General features: G+C 38.4%; 1 protein-coding gene across 3 annotated transcripts; it reads right to left on the bottom strand.

The window, feature by feature from the left end:
• Window positions 1-2,861: 2,861 nt before the first annotated feature.
• On the bottom strand, window positions 2,862-12,478 carry lrrc56 (leucine rich repeat containing 56). 3 transcript variants are annotated; one of them, XM_004563393.4, is made up of 13 exons: window positions 12,322-12,478; window positions 11,955-12,127; window positions 11,435-11,522; window positions 9,603-9,663; window positions 7,507-7,603; window positions 6,867-7,064; window positions 5,497-5,671; window positions 5,179-5,409; window positions 4,911-4,978; window positions 4,179-4,321; window positions 3,734-3,939; window positions 3,266-3,581; window positions 2,862-3,099 (listed from the first exon to the last, which is right to left on the bottom strand). In XM_004563393.4, the coding sequence occupies exons 2-13, from the start codon at window positions 12,117-12,119 to the stop codon at window positions 2,937-2,939; spliced, it is 1,911 nt and encodes a 636-aa protein (XP_004563450.1). In that variant the 5' UTR covers window positions 12,120-12,127; window positions 12,322-12,478; the 3' UTR covers window positions 2,862-2,936. The 3 variants fall into 3 exon arrangements, with proteins under 3 accessions (XP_004563450.1, XP_004563451.1, XP_076741732.1); XM_004563394.4 differs by having other exon boundaries at window positions 7,573-7,603; XM_076885617.1 differs by lacking the exon at window positions 12,322-12,478 and adding an exon at window positions 12,209-12,230.
• Window positions 12,479-14,305: the final 1,827 nt, after the last annotated feature.

The raw sequence follows: 14,305 nt of genomic DNA, 5'->3' as shown, positions 1-14,305 counted from the left end.
AATAATCTTATACATTTTTATAATTAACAAGTTTATGATTCAGTTTTCTTTGTACATTGGTACTATATATGATGCAACTCTAAAGATAGAGGGGGGTTTTAAATTTAGAAAAGCACCATGTCTTTTGACGTTAAGGGCAAATAAATCTGTTGTTTTTAGTACATGTACAACCCAATTTGCTCAGTTCAAAAGCCTGTATCTTTGATGTTACGGGAGTGCATGGGTGTCTGTGGAATGCTTCTAACTGTCTTGCTACATACTGTTACAACAGCATGGCTTTGTAGTAGAAGAGTCCGGGTGCTGAACCTGGCCCGCCTGTAGTCCAGACCTTTAACCAACAGAAATATCCAAAAGTATTGAGCAGCAAGAATTCTATATATGGAAAAAAAACTTTCCTCATCTAAAAATCTAGTAACGGGTCTCCTCAGTCTACAGACATTTGCAGATTGTTGTTTTAAAAAAGGAAGGCTGCTATACAGCAGTCAGCAAGGCCTGTTCCAACTTTGTTGTTTCAGTTTAAACATCAGATATTTATCAATGTTCTGTTGTGAATAAAATAGGTTTTGGATTATTTTTTTTTACTTTTACATAAAAAATTAACTTCAAAATTATTTAACTATTTTCTTGTTGGGTTTTTTTCCACAGTGTTTACCACCCCTAAACATTAGATAGAAACACACCTTTATGGTTTCTGACAACATTTGGTAATAACTGAGTGAGTGAAGAAGAGGCCAGGTTCCGTTTCTAGTCTTGACAAGCTAGGAGAATGATCCTTTTGAATAAATTACAAGACTGTTCAGACAGAGTAGGTGGACACCATCCCACTTTCCCACCATAAAAGGCATTGCATTTAATTCCATTCTCCTCTACCTGCATCCTGAGATGTAATACAGAGAGACCAGAGGGATGGGAGTGTGGCTACAAAAGCCTGACAGGGAGTGAGAAAATTAAACAATCCTATAGACAAAGCAGTTATGTGAAAAGATGGGGTGGCTGCCTGATGGAAAGTGCTGCTAGAAAATAAGAAAAGAACTAACGTGTTACATAACAGCTGGATGGCTGTAGGCAATTACATGTTCAAACATACATAAATTCCTACTTTAAGAGCATGTACATCTCTTAAACCAGCACAGTGGTCAGAAATATTCGCAATACTATCCTGTGGTTCTTTTTTTGTACTTTGAGTCATTTATTTACATCCTGTTTCTGTGGACATAAGTGACGCACGACAGACACAAATATGGGACGTGCGTTCTTACCTGTGTGTCCTGCTGTATGTGTGTGCTTATGTCAGGTGTTCGTACAAAACACGGGGCAAGTTTGGAGACATCACTGTGCTGGTTGTCGGGGTTTCCTTGAAATGAAGTTCCATGTTATAATTATTGTGACGGCTTCAAAACAAACTTGTCCCGGCATAATTTGCTCTTAAGAACCACTAAGGAATTAGGCTGCCACTCTGGCCCTCATTTCCACAAATGCAGTGTTGTTAGTTCCAGTTGTTTCTCAGAACAAATGAGTCTGAGATTGACCGTCACAGTGCAGGCGATGGGTAATTCTCCATAGCACTTGGAAAACAAAGATTATATCATAGTTAAAACATATAAACTCTACATGGACTTGATTTTTTTTTTCATTCTATTGCGGCATTGCTGTATCAGTAAAATATGAAATATGCTTGTATGTTGTACATTTAAATGGCAAATACTGTAGCATGCACTACTGTAGCATGGAGGTAACCCCAGCCGTAAGTGTAGTCAAACAGACAAAAAAAATAATGAATGTCACATGTCAAGGTGGTAGGTTTGAAGGATTGCTTGCTCAGTGTGGTTGAAGCAATGGATTCATTTTCTGATTTAATATTTACACACAGTGCCCTCAAGTGACAATATGAGACTATTACACATTGAACATCAGGAACTTTACCATCACTGCAGGTAGTCTTCGTGGAAGTTCATATTTTACATCTTTCCAGCTAAACAGCACAGGGCTGTATTTGTAAAAATTCTATAGAGCATCCTGAGATGTGCACTTACGGTCTCTTCGATATTTTAAGAGTCTATTTAAGAGCAGTTCTGTGGTGTGAGAGGTTTTGTCTCAGTAAAGGAAAATATCCAACGGTTTTCAAAAGATTGCAGGTTTTATACTGGTTTTCAAAAGATTGCAGGTTTTATACTGGTTTTCAAAAGATTGCAGGTTTTATAAAACAAACATTTCTCTAATCATTTCTGCCGTAGCACTAAATCTGTATATTACTAATCCTCTCTATTGATTATAGTTAAAATGGTTTGGAACAATAAATAATTTTGAAATAATTGGTTGGCCAACTGTCTTGTTTTTTATAGGAAATGCAGAGCATTTTTGAACTGAAATAAAATGAAATGTAAAAAATATAGTTTGAATATATGTAAATCAATTACCTGGCTTCAACACAAACATATTACTTCATGTTAATTTGGTTCGATGTGAATACATTGGGTTGGTTAAATTTCAATATATTAGCTTGGTTCAATAATTAAAATATGGTTCTATGTAAAAAAAAATCTATTTGGATCAATGGAAAATTTAAAGTTTCAGTCAAGTCTAGTAATATTGTTTATATCAACATAAAAGTATCAGGTCATATCAAGTGACTCAATTTGGATTCTATGAAGTCAAATATTTTGGATGTGACAATTGGACATCATTTTTTTTTTTTTTTTTAATAGGGTTATTCTTTTTACAGTGTACTGTTTGTGCTGTGAGCTTCGTGAGCACTGGATGCTGTTGAACTGGTGAACAACAACAGTATCTTCAGTTCTTAAAAAACAGAGAAAAAGAAACGATGGTGGTAAACTATGACAAATCAATATACGGCTGAGTGATGAGTTGAAAAAGGGGAAAGACCCCATTTAATTGAGCAGTTAAGAGCAGTCATACTGACAGGAGACAGTCAACAGTCAATCTGGCTGTGAGCTCCCTCTGCAGGACTGGAGTATGTGGTGCTGGTGATGTTTCTGTAAAGCTGCCCTGGCTGTGTGAGGGCGAGTTATTGCTGGTCTCTTGAGGATTTTGGATATCTCACACTTCTGGCCTGGCTGCTCACCAGAGTCCATCTTCACACTAAAAGATAGAGATCTTTTTTAATGTCCACATTCCACTGACCAAGTTGAGATCACAATATGGTGATGTCACTGATTTACAAAACTCAGCTAAACATTTTACAACAAAATGTGTTGTTTCAAATCTGACTATTTGAATATAAAGATACTTTTTAATAATGACATACCGTGAATGCTTCAGCCTTTCACTTGGGGCAGCTGTTGGAGGTGGGTGCGGTATGGGTGCAGGCAGAGTCATTGGAGGCACACTCATTTGCAGGTCTGTATCTCCTGAAGTCCTACATATTTCAAAGGCGCTGCTGAATTCAGGTAAATATTGTGGTCTGGCCTGGCTAAGGTGAAGCCTCCGTGCACGGATCCCTTGCGGTTTCAAATCAACAGCAGTTGCACTGCCTTTGAGAGGAGGAGAAGGGGACACTGCGGTTTTGGGGACCAGCGACAGTCGAGCCATATCTGAGGGTAAGTTTTTTCTGGGAAGCAGATCTAAAAATAAACAAACAATAAGAATAATTGAAATAATTCAGTTATTTTTCTCCTTACATTACAAAAAGATCAGACATTACAATTACTGCTTTTATTCTGTACAGCCTTATTGATAATTTATGAAGTTATAAATAACTTCACAAAGTTCTCACCTGGGGAAAGAGACTGGAAAGAGAAATCTAGTGAGGCTGCATCTTGGTTGTCACACTTTTTCTCCTCTTCATGTTCTTCATTACTGCTGTCACTCCTCATAGCACCACAGCCATCTTCTTCCTCATCACAACGGGCTTCTTCATCATCAGAGTGCTGAATGGACAAGATTTGTGGCAGTCTGTCTTTCGCTATGGCCTCAAGACGTCTGAAACAAAGAATGATGATATTTAGTCACATCGACAGCTTCTGCGATTTTAACTGGCTGTGAAGAGGCTTTGTATTTGTGAAATCCTCCACAGCCCTCTGATGGTATTCAATGGACAACTGTTTTAATATGCAATTAATCTATTGCATGGTCAGCAATGGCAAGATATAGATTAAAATGTAGCTTTTATTATTTTTCACATGTATGTGTTTTTAAAAAAGTAATTCAGCATGTAATACCTGCTATGCTGTTCCTTCCAAGCTCTGAGCTCTGCAAAGACATCAGCACGTTCTGTCAGATCAGGCTCCTCGAGGTCATATGTGTGTTCTGGTACGTGAATGGGAGTGTCTCGGGGGGTGAAAGTAGACCTGGTGGGTGCTGTCTATCAGACAGTAGAGAGGCACAACAAGCATGAGTGGTAATAGATGATGGTAGGAAACTTAAAGTAATAGAGGCCTAAGAGCATATTAATTATGGATAGCAAAAACAGTGAGGAACAACAAACACAGCAAGGGCAGATTGAATGAGACAGAAAGGTATAAATAAGATGCAGAGTGACAGTGGTGGGGTGTATTTATGCCAGTTATAACAGATCAGAGGGTGGTGACAGTGATAGCCCCGTCTGTCAACTTCTTCTGACACAACCCTTCTCACATCTCCATCACCCCTCACTATGCTTGTCCTCTCAGGTTGTTTGTCTGCCTGATAATAATTAGCTGATTCTTTTTATACTGACATGACATTAAAGAGACGAGCTGCTGGTGCCAGGCATTCATAATGGCCTGTCAAAGCTCATAAAGCTTGCTGTTCCTCTTAGTGGACAATGAAGACTCTGTTTTATGGGGAACAGCAAGACAGAAATAACTCATGTATATGGATCACAGCGTGTGGTGTATGGATACATCTCATAATTTATTAAGTGAGATCAAATAATTTTCTCCACTGCATTGCAGGACTTTGTTGCTACTTACCCTTAACTTTTGCCGCTTTGCTCGAATAGCCTGGACTGGGTTCCCACAGAAGATGATGTTACCCGCTCCTTCAAAAATTGACAGAGTAAAACAGGCATCAGTGATTGAAACTGTCATTATTTCATGGCACAATTAAGTCCTCTTGGTGGCACTGTTGAGCAAAGATTGTTTTTACTGCTCCAACAGTTCACCTGCACAGAGTAATGCTAATCAAAATAAAATGGAAATGGCACTAAGACTAATGAGATCAACCACAGGAGTGCCTAACTGTGAGTCAGATTGCTGGTTTCAGCTTCCACTACTGCCAGATCTGAGTCTGCAGAACCAGGTCTGGATCCAGAAGGGGAGAGAACTCCAGGCCTGATCGCTGACATGAGTCTTGAGCCTGAGTGTGGTCTGGTGCCTGACGATGACATGGCCCAGACACCGGAGAAGCTGGGAGAAGGGCATGTGGCTGAACTGGGTCGGCTGTAAGGACGTACACTGTCGGTTGTCTCCTCTACAAAGACAAAAGTGAGGTGTTTGTTAAATCGTCATCTGAATATCTGGACCCTGTTGATGGATTTAAAACAGTACACACACACACCATCACCAGCAGGATAAGAGGAGTTAGAATCTCTAATGGAGTTTCTGAGAATGTCCCAGTCTTCTCCCATGGTGGTACAGCAGCTAAGCCTGTCCTCCTCCACCTTTACATCATCAAGGTAACGCAGCTGAGGGACCAGCTCCCTCACCGCTGCCCGGTAACTGTAGTCTGCCATCTGGGCAGGAGGAACGAAACAAGAGAAAATGACAGAGCTAAGGTGTACGACAAGATTCAAGATCACATTTTTTTGCAACAGTGACATTTTTAATAATACGTGGTATTTTTAAATAGGGGGTGCCAGACAGCATAAGCTGATCCCAGCTCATAACAGCTAGCGTCTGTAAAGTCTTGCAAATAAATAAATTATTTATTTGCTATAAATTCTAGACTTTTATCATTTGGAAGAGAGCAGAGAGCGAGAGAGAGGCCAGTGAATCGCTGGCCTCGCTTTGGTTTCACCAAACCACACAGATGCAGAAAATGAAAAGGAGAGTGTGAGAGGCCTGTAAACAAAAGCAAGAAAATGAGAGAAAAGAGGAGGAGAATGAGTTTTAAATAAGAGGAAGTGAGAGAAAGACAGAGCGCATGAAGAGTGATCACTTGGCAAGGGAGTAAACCCAAGAACCCCCTCAGTCGTTACAAAGCACGGGCCTAATGCATATTCAGCTCAGCATCTCTCCTCATTGCCCTAGTTTCTTAATTAATGCTCTGCTGGTGGGTGTAAATAAACACATTCACAGTGGCCCAAAAAACTCAGCTCACTGCAGCTTCAGCCGTGTACCCAGCTACAATCAGTTTCACTGACTTGGCCCATGATAAGCTGTTTAAGGCTTTGTCACAGAAACCAAAAAATGCACCTTAACATAAAAATAAAGCATTGATGTTTACATATATACTATTTCAACAGTATGTTATGTCTAATTATTTTTGAGTATTTTGATGTCTCCTGCTCTAGTAGAGTGTTTCTGTTGAGTTAAGGACCCACATACAGAGAGTTGCGATCGCACACATGCTCTCATGTCTCAGCACAAACTGATTACATGTTAGAGATTATCTGTCTTCAGGGCTGACAGCCAGCACAGGCGAGACTGTTGAACGATTAGAACCACAAGTTGCATTTGCAAGTTGGCATTTACAACATCAAATGAATACAACACTTCCTTTTCAGGAACTCTGCCCAGCTCCTTGCTCAAGCTCTATTCAGCTGCAACCATTCTTGGTTTCGTTTTATCTTTTGCCAGACTGCCACTCTGAGCATTGCACCACTCTGTGGCGGTTGCTTCAAGATGTACTGGGTATGTTAATCGCAATAGGAGCATCCGCTTAAAGTCTGAACAACAAAGGACAAACACATCGCATAATACTCATACCTGAGTTGATGTAGGGTTTGGGCGTAAACAGACAGGGTTTCCCTCCAGGGTAAGTCTCTCCAGTTTGCTACATAAACTGAGATACTGAACCTGGACTAAATCATCCACGTCATTCCCTTCCAGATCTAACAGCTGCAGGTTCTCCAGCATGCCAACCTGACTCAGGTCTGACACGTTGTTATAGGACAAGTACAGCTCCTGAGAAGAAGGACAGGAAATAAGTGTTAAGTGGTAGAAAATGTGTGATTAATGAACTGAACCAGCAGAAGGAAAATGCACTAAAGAAAAAAAACATGTTGGACCCAAGTCACACGGTATCGTCCCATGCCACAGACAGTTGGACGTTTTAAACAGCGAAAGTTCAATTACTTGAATCATATGTTACTACCTAGGCACGTTCAGTATTTGCCGCAAAAACGAGGAAATGATTTGGGAAAAAATGGGTCACTCAGGTACTATGACAAATGGAAATTAATGTTTGAGGTATGAAGGCCTATTTGAAATGTATCCAAAAATCCTTGACACAATTTATGTTTTGTTCCGTACACACATTTTTTAACATTTGCAAAAAGAGAAAAGAAAGAAGCTACCAAGCTCCTGAATAGTTCCTACAAAGCCACCTGTAACCTATAAAGTCTACCGTAACAGCACAGAAAGTAGTAATCCCATCTAGATCTCGTAGGCAGCACCGAGACATCCATAGCACCTGCAGTTGGGAGATGGTGGTTCCCAAGTCTCTAGGGAGACAAAATAACACAAACTTGATTTAGAGGCAGGAAAGAGAGTTACATAATCATGGCTAAAAAAAGGATACTTTCTTGGCTACTGAAGCTTGCAGCTCCTTTCTCTTCGTGAAAATTATGCCCTGTTCACTGTCTCCCGCTTTCCTCCCTGCCTGAACCTTTCCACAATAGTTTCAGTGTACCTTACACTACAACACCAACTCCACTACAATTCCCACAACCCAAAGCAGGAAATGCTATCAGAGCCAGTGCATGTCCGGCTGACTCTGCTCTGCTCTGGTGCTCTTGGGGTGGAGCAGACAGTTCACTATCTATCTCTGTGTACAGTTCTGTGCAAAAGTCTCAGAGTACTCTTCATTTTATTATATTCTGCTAGGAAAAATTAAAAGTAGGTGTAGGGATTTATTGAAATGAACATAAATACAGTCTGTTATACCTGGGGAGGCCAATCCATGACTGACAGTGTTGCAGTTATTGCATTGGCAATGTGTTGGGGATCGCTGGCGTGTTGAAACATGAAGCTGTTGTCAATCCAGCAATTTTCAGATGGCATTGCAAGGTAGATGGTACTTTTCTGTGATCGTAACACTTTCAGTGTTGGGGAGATTTCCAACACCACTGGCTGAAACGCAGCTCCAAACCATGACAGAGCCCTCCACAGTGTTCTACAGATGGCTATAGACACTAACTCTTGTACATCTCTCCTGTCCTCCTCCATAAATATTGATTATTAGATAATTAGATAAACGAAACAATTTTTCTCATTTTCATGTAACACTTGTGTCATTGTCCAATTTCCTTATTTTAATTAAAGACACACTGCCCACCATGTTTAGATATGCCATGTTTTCAGCTAACAGCTCTTTGGGAATCACATTGGTGGTTCAAATATATTACTTTATTGCTTGTGTTATCTTTTGGTATCTTTTATTATCTGCTCATAGATACAACTACAGAACTGGGAACGGATTATGTTTTTTCTGACAGACTGCTACTAACAGAGTGCCTACAGATACAAAAATTCTTCCTTCGCTAAACTTTCTGTTATGTGCACAACATTCACGTTCATTCCTTCAGTTGGGTGCATTTTTTATGCTCGAATAATACATATTTCATATTTCTATGTTAACTTGTTTAACAAACAAAAAAAAATTCCTCTGAAAATGGTTAGGTGTAAGCGATGGACTGAAAATGAGTGAAAAACTGCCGATGTCTAAATTAAACCTTTTCAAGACTTCATAATCTATTGTTTATAATTTATTTAAATAGACCACATTCAAGAAAATCTGTCTCATGAGAAGCAAAATATAAAGTAATGAAAGATGGGTCAAGACTTTTGCACAGTAATGGTAAAAAATATTCTCTCCATCTCACTTACTGTGACAACTATTTGTAGCTTTGCTTCAATATACTTTTGATGAAACAGCTGTAGCTATGATCACTGGACAAGCTAGGAAAAACTTTAGATATTCCCTGTCTCTTTCTGAGGATCAAATGCATGATTTTGAAATCTGATAGTACCTGAACCCCTCTGTATCCTATTGTGAGAAAGGTGGTTTAACCTGTTCTCTGTGTATCTCTAAACCTGTACACAGGTCTCACCTCTATGGTGTCTGGTTTACAAGTTGCAACAAGCATCTTCCACACATAAATATTGGAAGTCCCTATTTCAAAACCTTGTCACTATAGCCATACTATACTTCTTTGGGTAAGCTCATAACTTTTGACTTCCTGTAATGACAGAGTAAACCACGACAGCATTCACTAAACTATGGGGGTTTTTTTCTGTTCTGGGTTAACTTATATTTATTTCTCTTCAAGGAAATATGTGGGTTTTCCTATTTTGGAAACATGTATAAAATAAGATAAAAATGACCAGAAGCATGCATCAGTATCATCTTGGAAATCTAAAAATTATTATACTTTGTAAATTTGTTTCTCAGGAATACAAACTTTGAAGTAAAGAAAAAGATACTATTTTTGTCTTACTTACCTTACTGACAGGATCCTGCTGTTGTTCATTTTTAGCTGCACTAATCCAGGCAAGTAGACACCTGCAAGAAAATTAGTTAAACAAAACTATTTTTCTCATTTTCATGTAACACTGGTGTCATTTTAACATGGTTTCGTTCTTATCACCTGATTTATTTGCTAATCAGATGTTCAGCATCATTTAAGTAAAAGAAAGCGTCCCTGAAGTGGCAGGTAAAACATGACTCATACATGTACAGACAGTGTTTGTCATGCCTTACACAATCTAGGATTTTTTCTGAGGACAAAGCTCAGTCATAGTAAATATATCCCCCTACCATTATCTAATGATGGCTGGCACACCTGTGAGGTAATCAGGTGTGGAAATTTATGACTGTCTGCTCGTTCTGTGTTGTGATTATTACAAGTATCTGTTATGAATCATTACTGTAAATTGTGTTAACAGTTTCTCATTGCTCGTTAGTTTAACTGAACTTAAATTAGATAAAAGTTACTGTATTTTTGTAGCCTTGGCTACACAAAGAAAACAGTAACACCACTGATGCTGACTAACAGTTAGTTCTAATAAGTACACATACAAACAGACACCTATTGTTTTACTGTTTTACATATTCAGCTGCAGTACTGTGCAAAAGTCTTGAGCCATTCCTCATTTGTTTGTATTTTGTCTTCAAGGAACCAGACTTTGTTGTATTTAATTATTCTTGAACAACAGGTCTCTAAGCTTTCTGAAGTTTTTCATGGGACACTGGCTGCTTTTTTTTACTTATTTTCAGTACAGTCTTTGTACTTGATCATTTTCTTAGTTAAACTACTTAACACTGACCTATGAATCATTCAACAACTAAAAAAGGTACCTAACTCAAGAGGTGAACTAGTTTTGTGTCTGCACACAACTTACACAACAGACAATTTAGAAAAGAACCAATTTTAATTTCTATATTTAGGGACTTTTTTACAAGCTGCCTGTCACAGTAACAATTCATTTGTTTAGTCGAGTCTACAAAAGATAACACAGTTTGACAGTCGCAAAATAACTACAGCAGAGGAACAGTATCAACAAGTCATGTATTTAAGAAATTAGAAAAAAAAAAGTCCAGCAAAATTACACAAAAAAAATGGACTAAAAAATTAGTGGCAACAGATCTTGTGGAGTGATAAATACAAATTGGACATTTTTGGTTCAAGTCATCATCAATATATATGGAGAAGGTCAAGAGAGAGGTAGAACAGTGAATGTCTACAGACATCTGTAAAACACAGTGTCATGGTTTGGAGCTGCATTTAAGCCAGTGAAAGACCAATATGGGCCAATTTTGATCACAATCTAAAAAGTGTTGTATTTGCAACAACTTCATGTTTAAGCATGCTAATGATCCCAAACACGCTGCCACTGCTGTAAAAGCATACCTGGATAGAAAAACATGCCATGGCCTCTCCAGAACACGGACTTCAACATTACCTAAGCAGTGTGGGATCGTGTTGACTAAGAACAGAACAAAACGCAGCCAAACTCCCAAGAAGAGCTTTGAAATGTCCTTCTAGAACCCTGAAGACTACTTAAAGAAATGACAAGAAAGCTTGCGTAAGAGAGTTGAGACTGTGTTGAAGAATAAAAGTGGTCATGCTAAATACTGACTTTGGTAGACCAAATCTTGTTAGATTATTACAAATGCTGATTATGGTGTATATTTGTGTATATTTGCACATACTTCAATGAATCACTGCACCTATTTCCCATATTTCTTGCAAAATATAACCGAATGAAGGGTGCCTCAAGACTTGCACAGTGCACAGTACTGTATTTAATCAGTGACATGTTATATGTCTTACCAAAGTTACCAAGTGTGTTTTCTTGAGTGTCTACACAGATCTCCAGTGAGGTCACATTAGAGAGGTCTTGTGTGCCACACAGCAATTTCTGTAGGAGGAGAATAAGAAGCTGACCTGGGCAGAAGGGCACTGTCTCTTTACTTTATGTAGTCTGTATCATTCTGTAGCTACGATTAACAAACATGACTTTGATTTGATGTAAAATCTTTGAAGAATTTTTTTTGCCCAATTTCAGTTTCAAACATAATCTTTTTAAGCAAAAATCAAAGAGGATTTTAATTAGTATAAGAGACAACACTAACGAAATTATTTCAGTAAAATAGGCATTATAATACAGGCAAGATGTATATGGTAGATGTTATCCAGATGCTAACATTTACTATTGTCAATTTAGAATTATGCTAAACTAACTAAATGCTTTCACTAGTATATTATATATATAGTATATTATATTCGTATAAACAACATGATAAGAGGTTTATAACGGTGATAAATACTAACTGTATTTAAAGGTACCTACCAACTTCTCCGGGGAGAGATAAAATTCCACTGGTGTTTCAGAGTCCTCACAGGGTTTACTTGCAGGAGTTGGGTTGATGGAGCCTGAACCACTCAGCTCAGTCACCAGGACCCGTGCTGTACCAGACCTGACCCCGTGGGGCACAGACCCATGACAGTAACTCATGCCTCACGCTGTATAAAATAAACAATCATAAAGTTATATTGAAAACACCAAAACGGCTTGTGAAACAAAAGGGAAGCAGTGAGCAGTACCTTCTCTACAGCCAGATATTCTAAGTAGCGCTAAATAAAGCAGCATGTACCCTAGCTACATGCTGGTGTATACGGAAATATAATATTATATCTATAATAAGAATATATATCACCTTTTGCAGAATTTTCCCGTCTGTGTCACTAGATAGTCTATACATTTACATTCAAACCTACAACTGAGGGCTCGCAAGCAAAAGTTTCCTTGGCAACCACAGACGACTTCCTGGATACGGCACAAACTGACCCCAAAGCCGCTGCATGAATTCCATTCAGCGGCTCTGGGGTCAGTTTGTGCAGTTAGACCCAGTTAGACCCGTGGCTCCCTGGGATATGTAGTACACTCCGGTATTTCTTATGGTTGGCACTCATCTAATCTATTATCCAGTAGTTACTGGATAATATTCAGTCGATATTGATGAGATCAATCCAGGACTGATAACGTTTTCTTGTGCCTTTCTTTTTTATTTAAATATTTTTTTTGTGTGCACTAGCAGTCTGTTTGGGATCATCAGAATGCTGAAAAATGAAGCGGTTCCCAATCAGACGATTTAGTGGATCAAAATCTAACAGAACCTTTCTACATTCATAATAATAATAATAATAATAATAATAATAATAATAATAATAATAATAATAAGTCGTTTCATCTCAACATAAGATCTGTTTCCATTGATTTTCAGCCCAGTTCTTGTGTAATTTGGCATACTCCAACCTCCCCCCCCCCTGTTTCCCTTCATGACAGCCACTGAGAACATTTCTGATGAAGATTCAGCAAACAGTAGATTGATCAACTGAAGGACAAGATACATCTCTTAGGTCCTGGTCTTTCTTTCTGTTGATTAGCTGTAAATCGTTTTATGCCTGTCACATTTTTTATTGTCCTCCACTGCCCCAGATTGCCCAGATTTTTTTAGGGGCACACTGCACAGTATTAACGATTTTCCAAGTTTTCAGCAAACAGTTCTTTGGGAAACATCAAACACTGCGTTAAACATGTGTTATCTTTGACATTTGTCATACATACAACTAAAGAAAATGATGCTAGTAACAAAGAGACTAAAAATACCAATTTAAATTATGTTTAGACACAACGCTGATTCATGCCTCGAGTGAGGTACATTTCTTATACTTGAATGATTCATACAGTCAGTGTTAGTGAGTGGTTGAACAAAAAAAATATTCCTCAAAAGCATTTGGGTTATGTCTACAACAAGTCCTCAGCCTTGGTCAAGCACATGGACTGAGCTACAAAATGAGTACAAAAAAATCAGTCAGTGTCCAAAGAAAATTGTTGAAACCGTCAGAAAGACTAGAGAACTAAAAACATTAAGAAAGTCTGGATCAGGAGGGGAAAAAAATTACAGAAAGGATCAGAGCACAAGCATAAAACCACAATGAGTGGCCAACTGTTGCACTTGCATGGAATAAAAAAAATCCCAGCACCTGGAACAGAAAAATATGAAGAAAAAAAACATACAGTTAAAAAAAAATCAACAATCCTGAATAAGTAATCTGTGAAATTGAATATGAAAAGGTTAGAAACATTACTACTTGGAGTGGACCAATAACGGTATTTTGTTTCAAAATTACATCCTACTGAGTTGTAACTACTGAAACAAAAAGTGTTACAATCACGCCTGCTCTCCCCTACCACATAATTTCGACATTACCTTTATAACTATCACCGGTTCCCAACCTTGAGTCATCACATAGAAAAACAATCATAATGTCTGGGAAGTTTTGGTGATTTAGTTTATTCGTTTTTAAACTTTGGATATTCTCAACCAAAACACTGCTAGTCATCTGTTTGGGTGGCACTTACTTTTCAGAGTGGCGAAGGGTTATGCTGGGTAGAGATGGATAATAGTAATTTTTTTAAAAAAAAGACAGCGTTCCTGTTTGTCAAACGAATTAACTTGGCATTCATGACTTTCAGGTTTTTGCATGAATTCAGATTTACGTGCCTCTTTAAATACTCGGATTTAGCGCTTAAATGTGTAGATCCAGTGGCCTTCACAGTGGAGTTGCCAAAAATCCGACAGCACAAGAACGCCACGGTAACATGCTTGGTAACCGGGGCGGATCTATGTTTGATAG

Source organism: Maylandia zebra, linkage group LG7 (genome assembly GCF_041146795.1).
Source record: "Maylandia zebra isolate NMK-2024a linkage group LG7, Mzebra_GT3a, whole genome shotgun sequence".
Classification (NCBI taxonomy): domain Eukaryota; kingdom Metazoa; phylum Chordata; class Actinopteri; order Cichliformes; family Cichlidae; genus Maylandia; species Maylandia zebra.
This window is presented reverse-complemented; position numbering and strand designations above follow the sequence as displayed.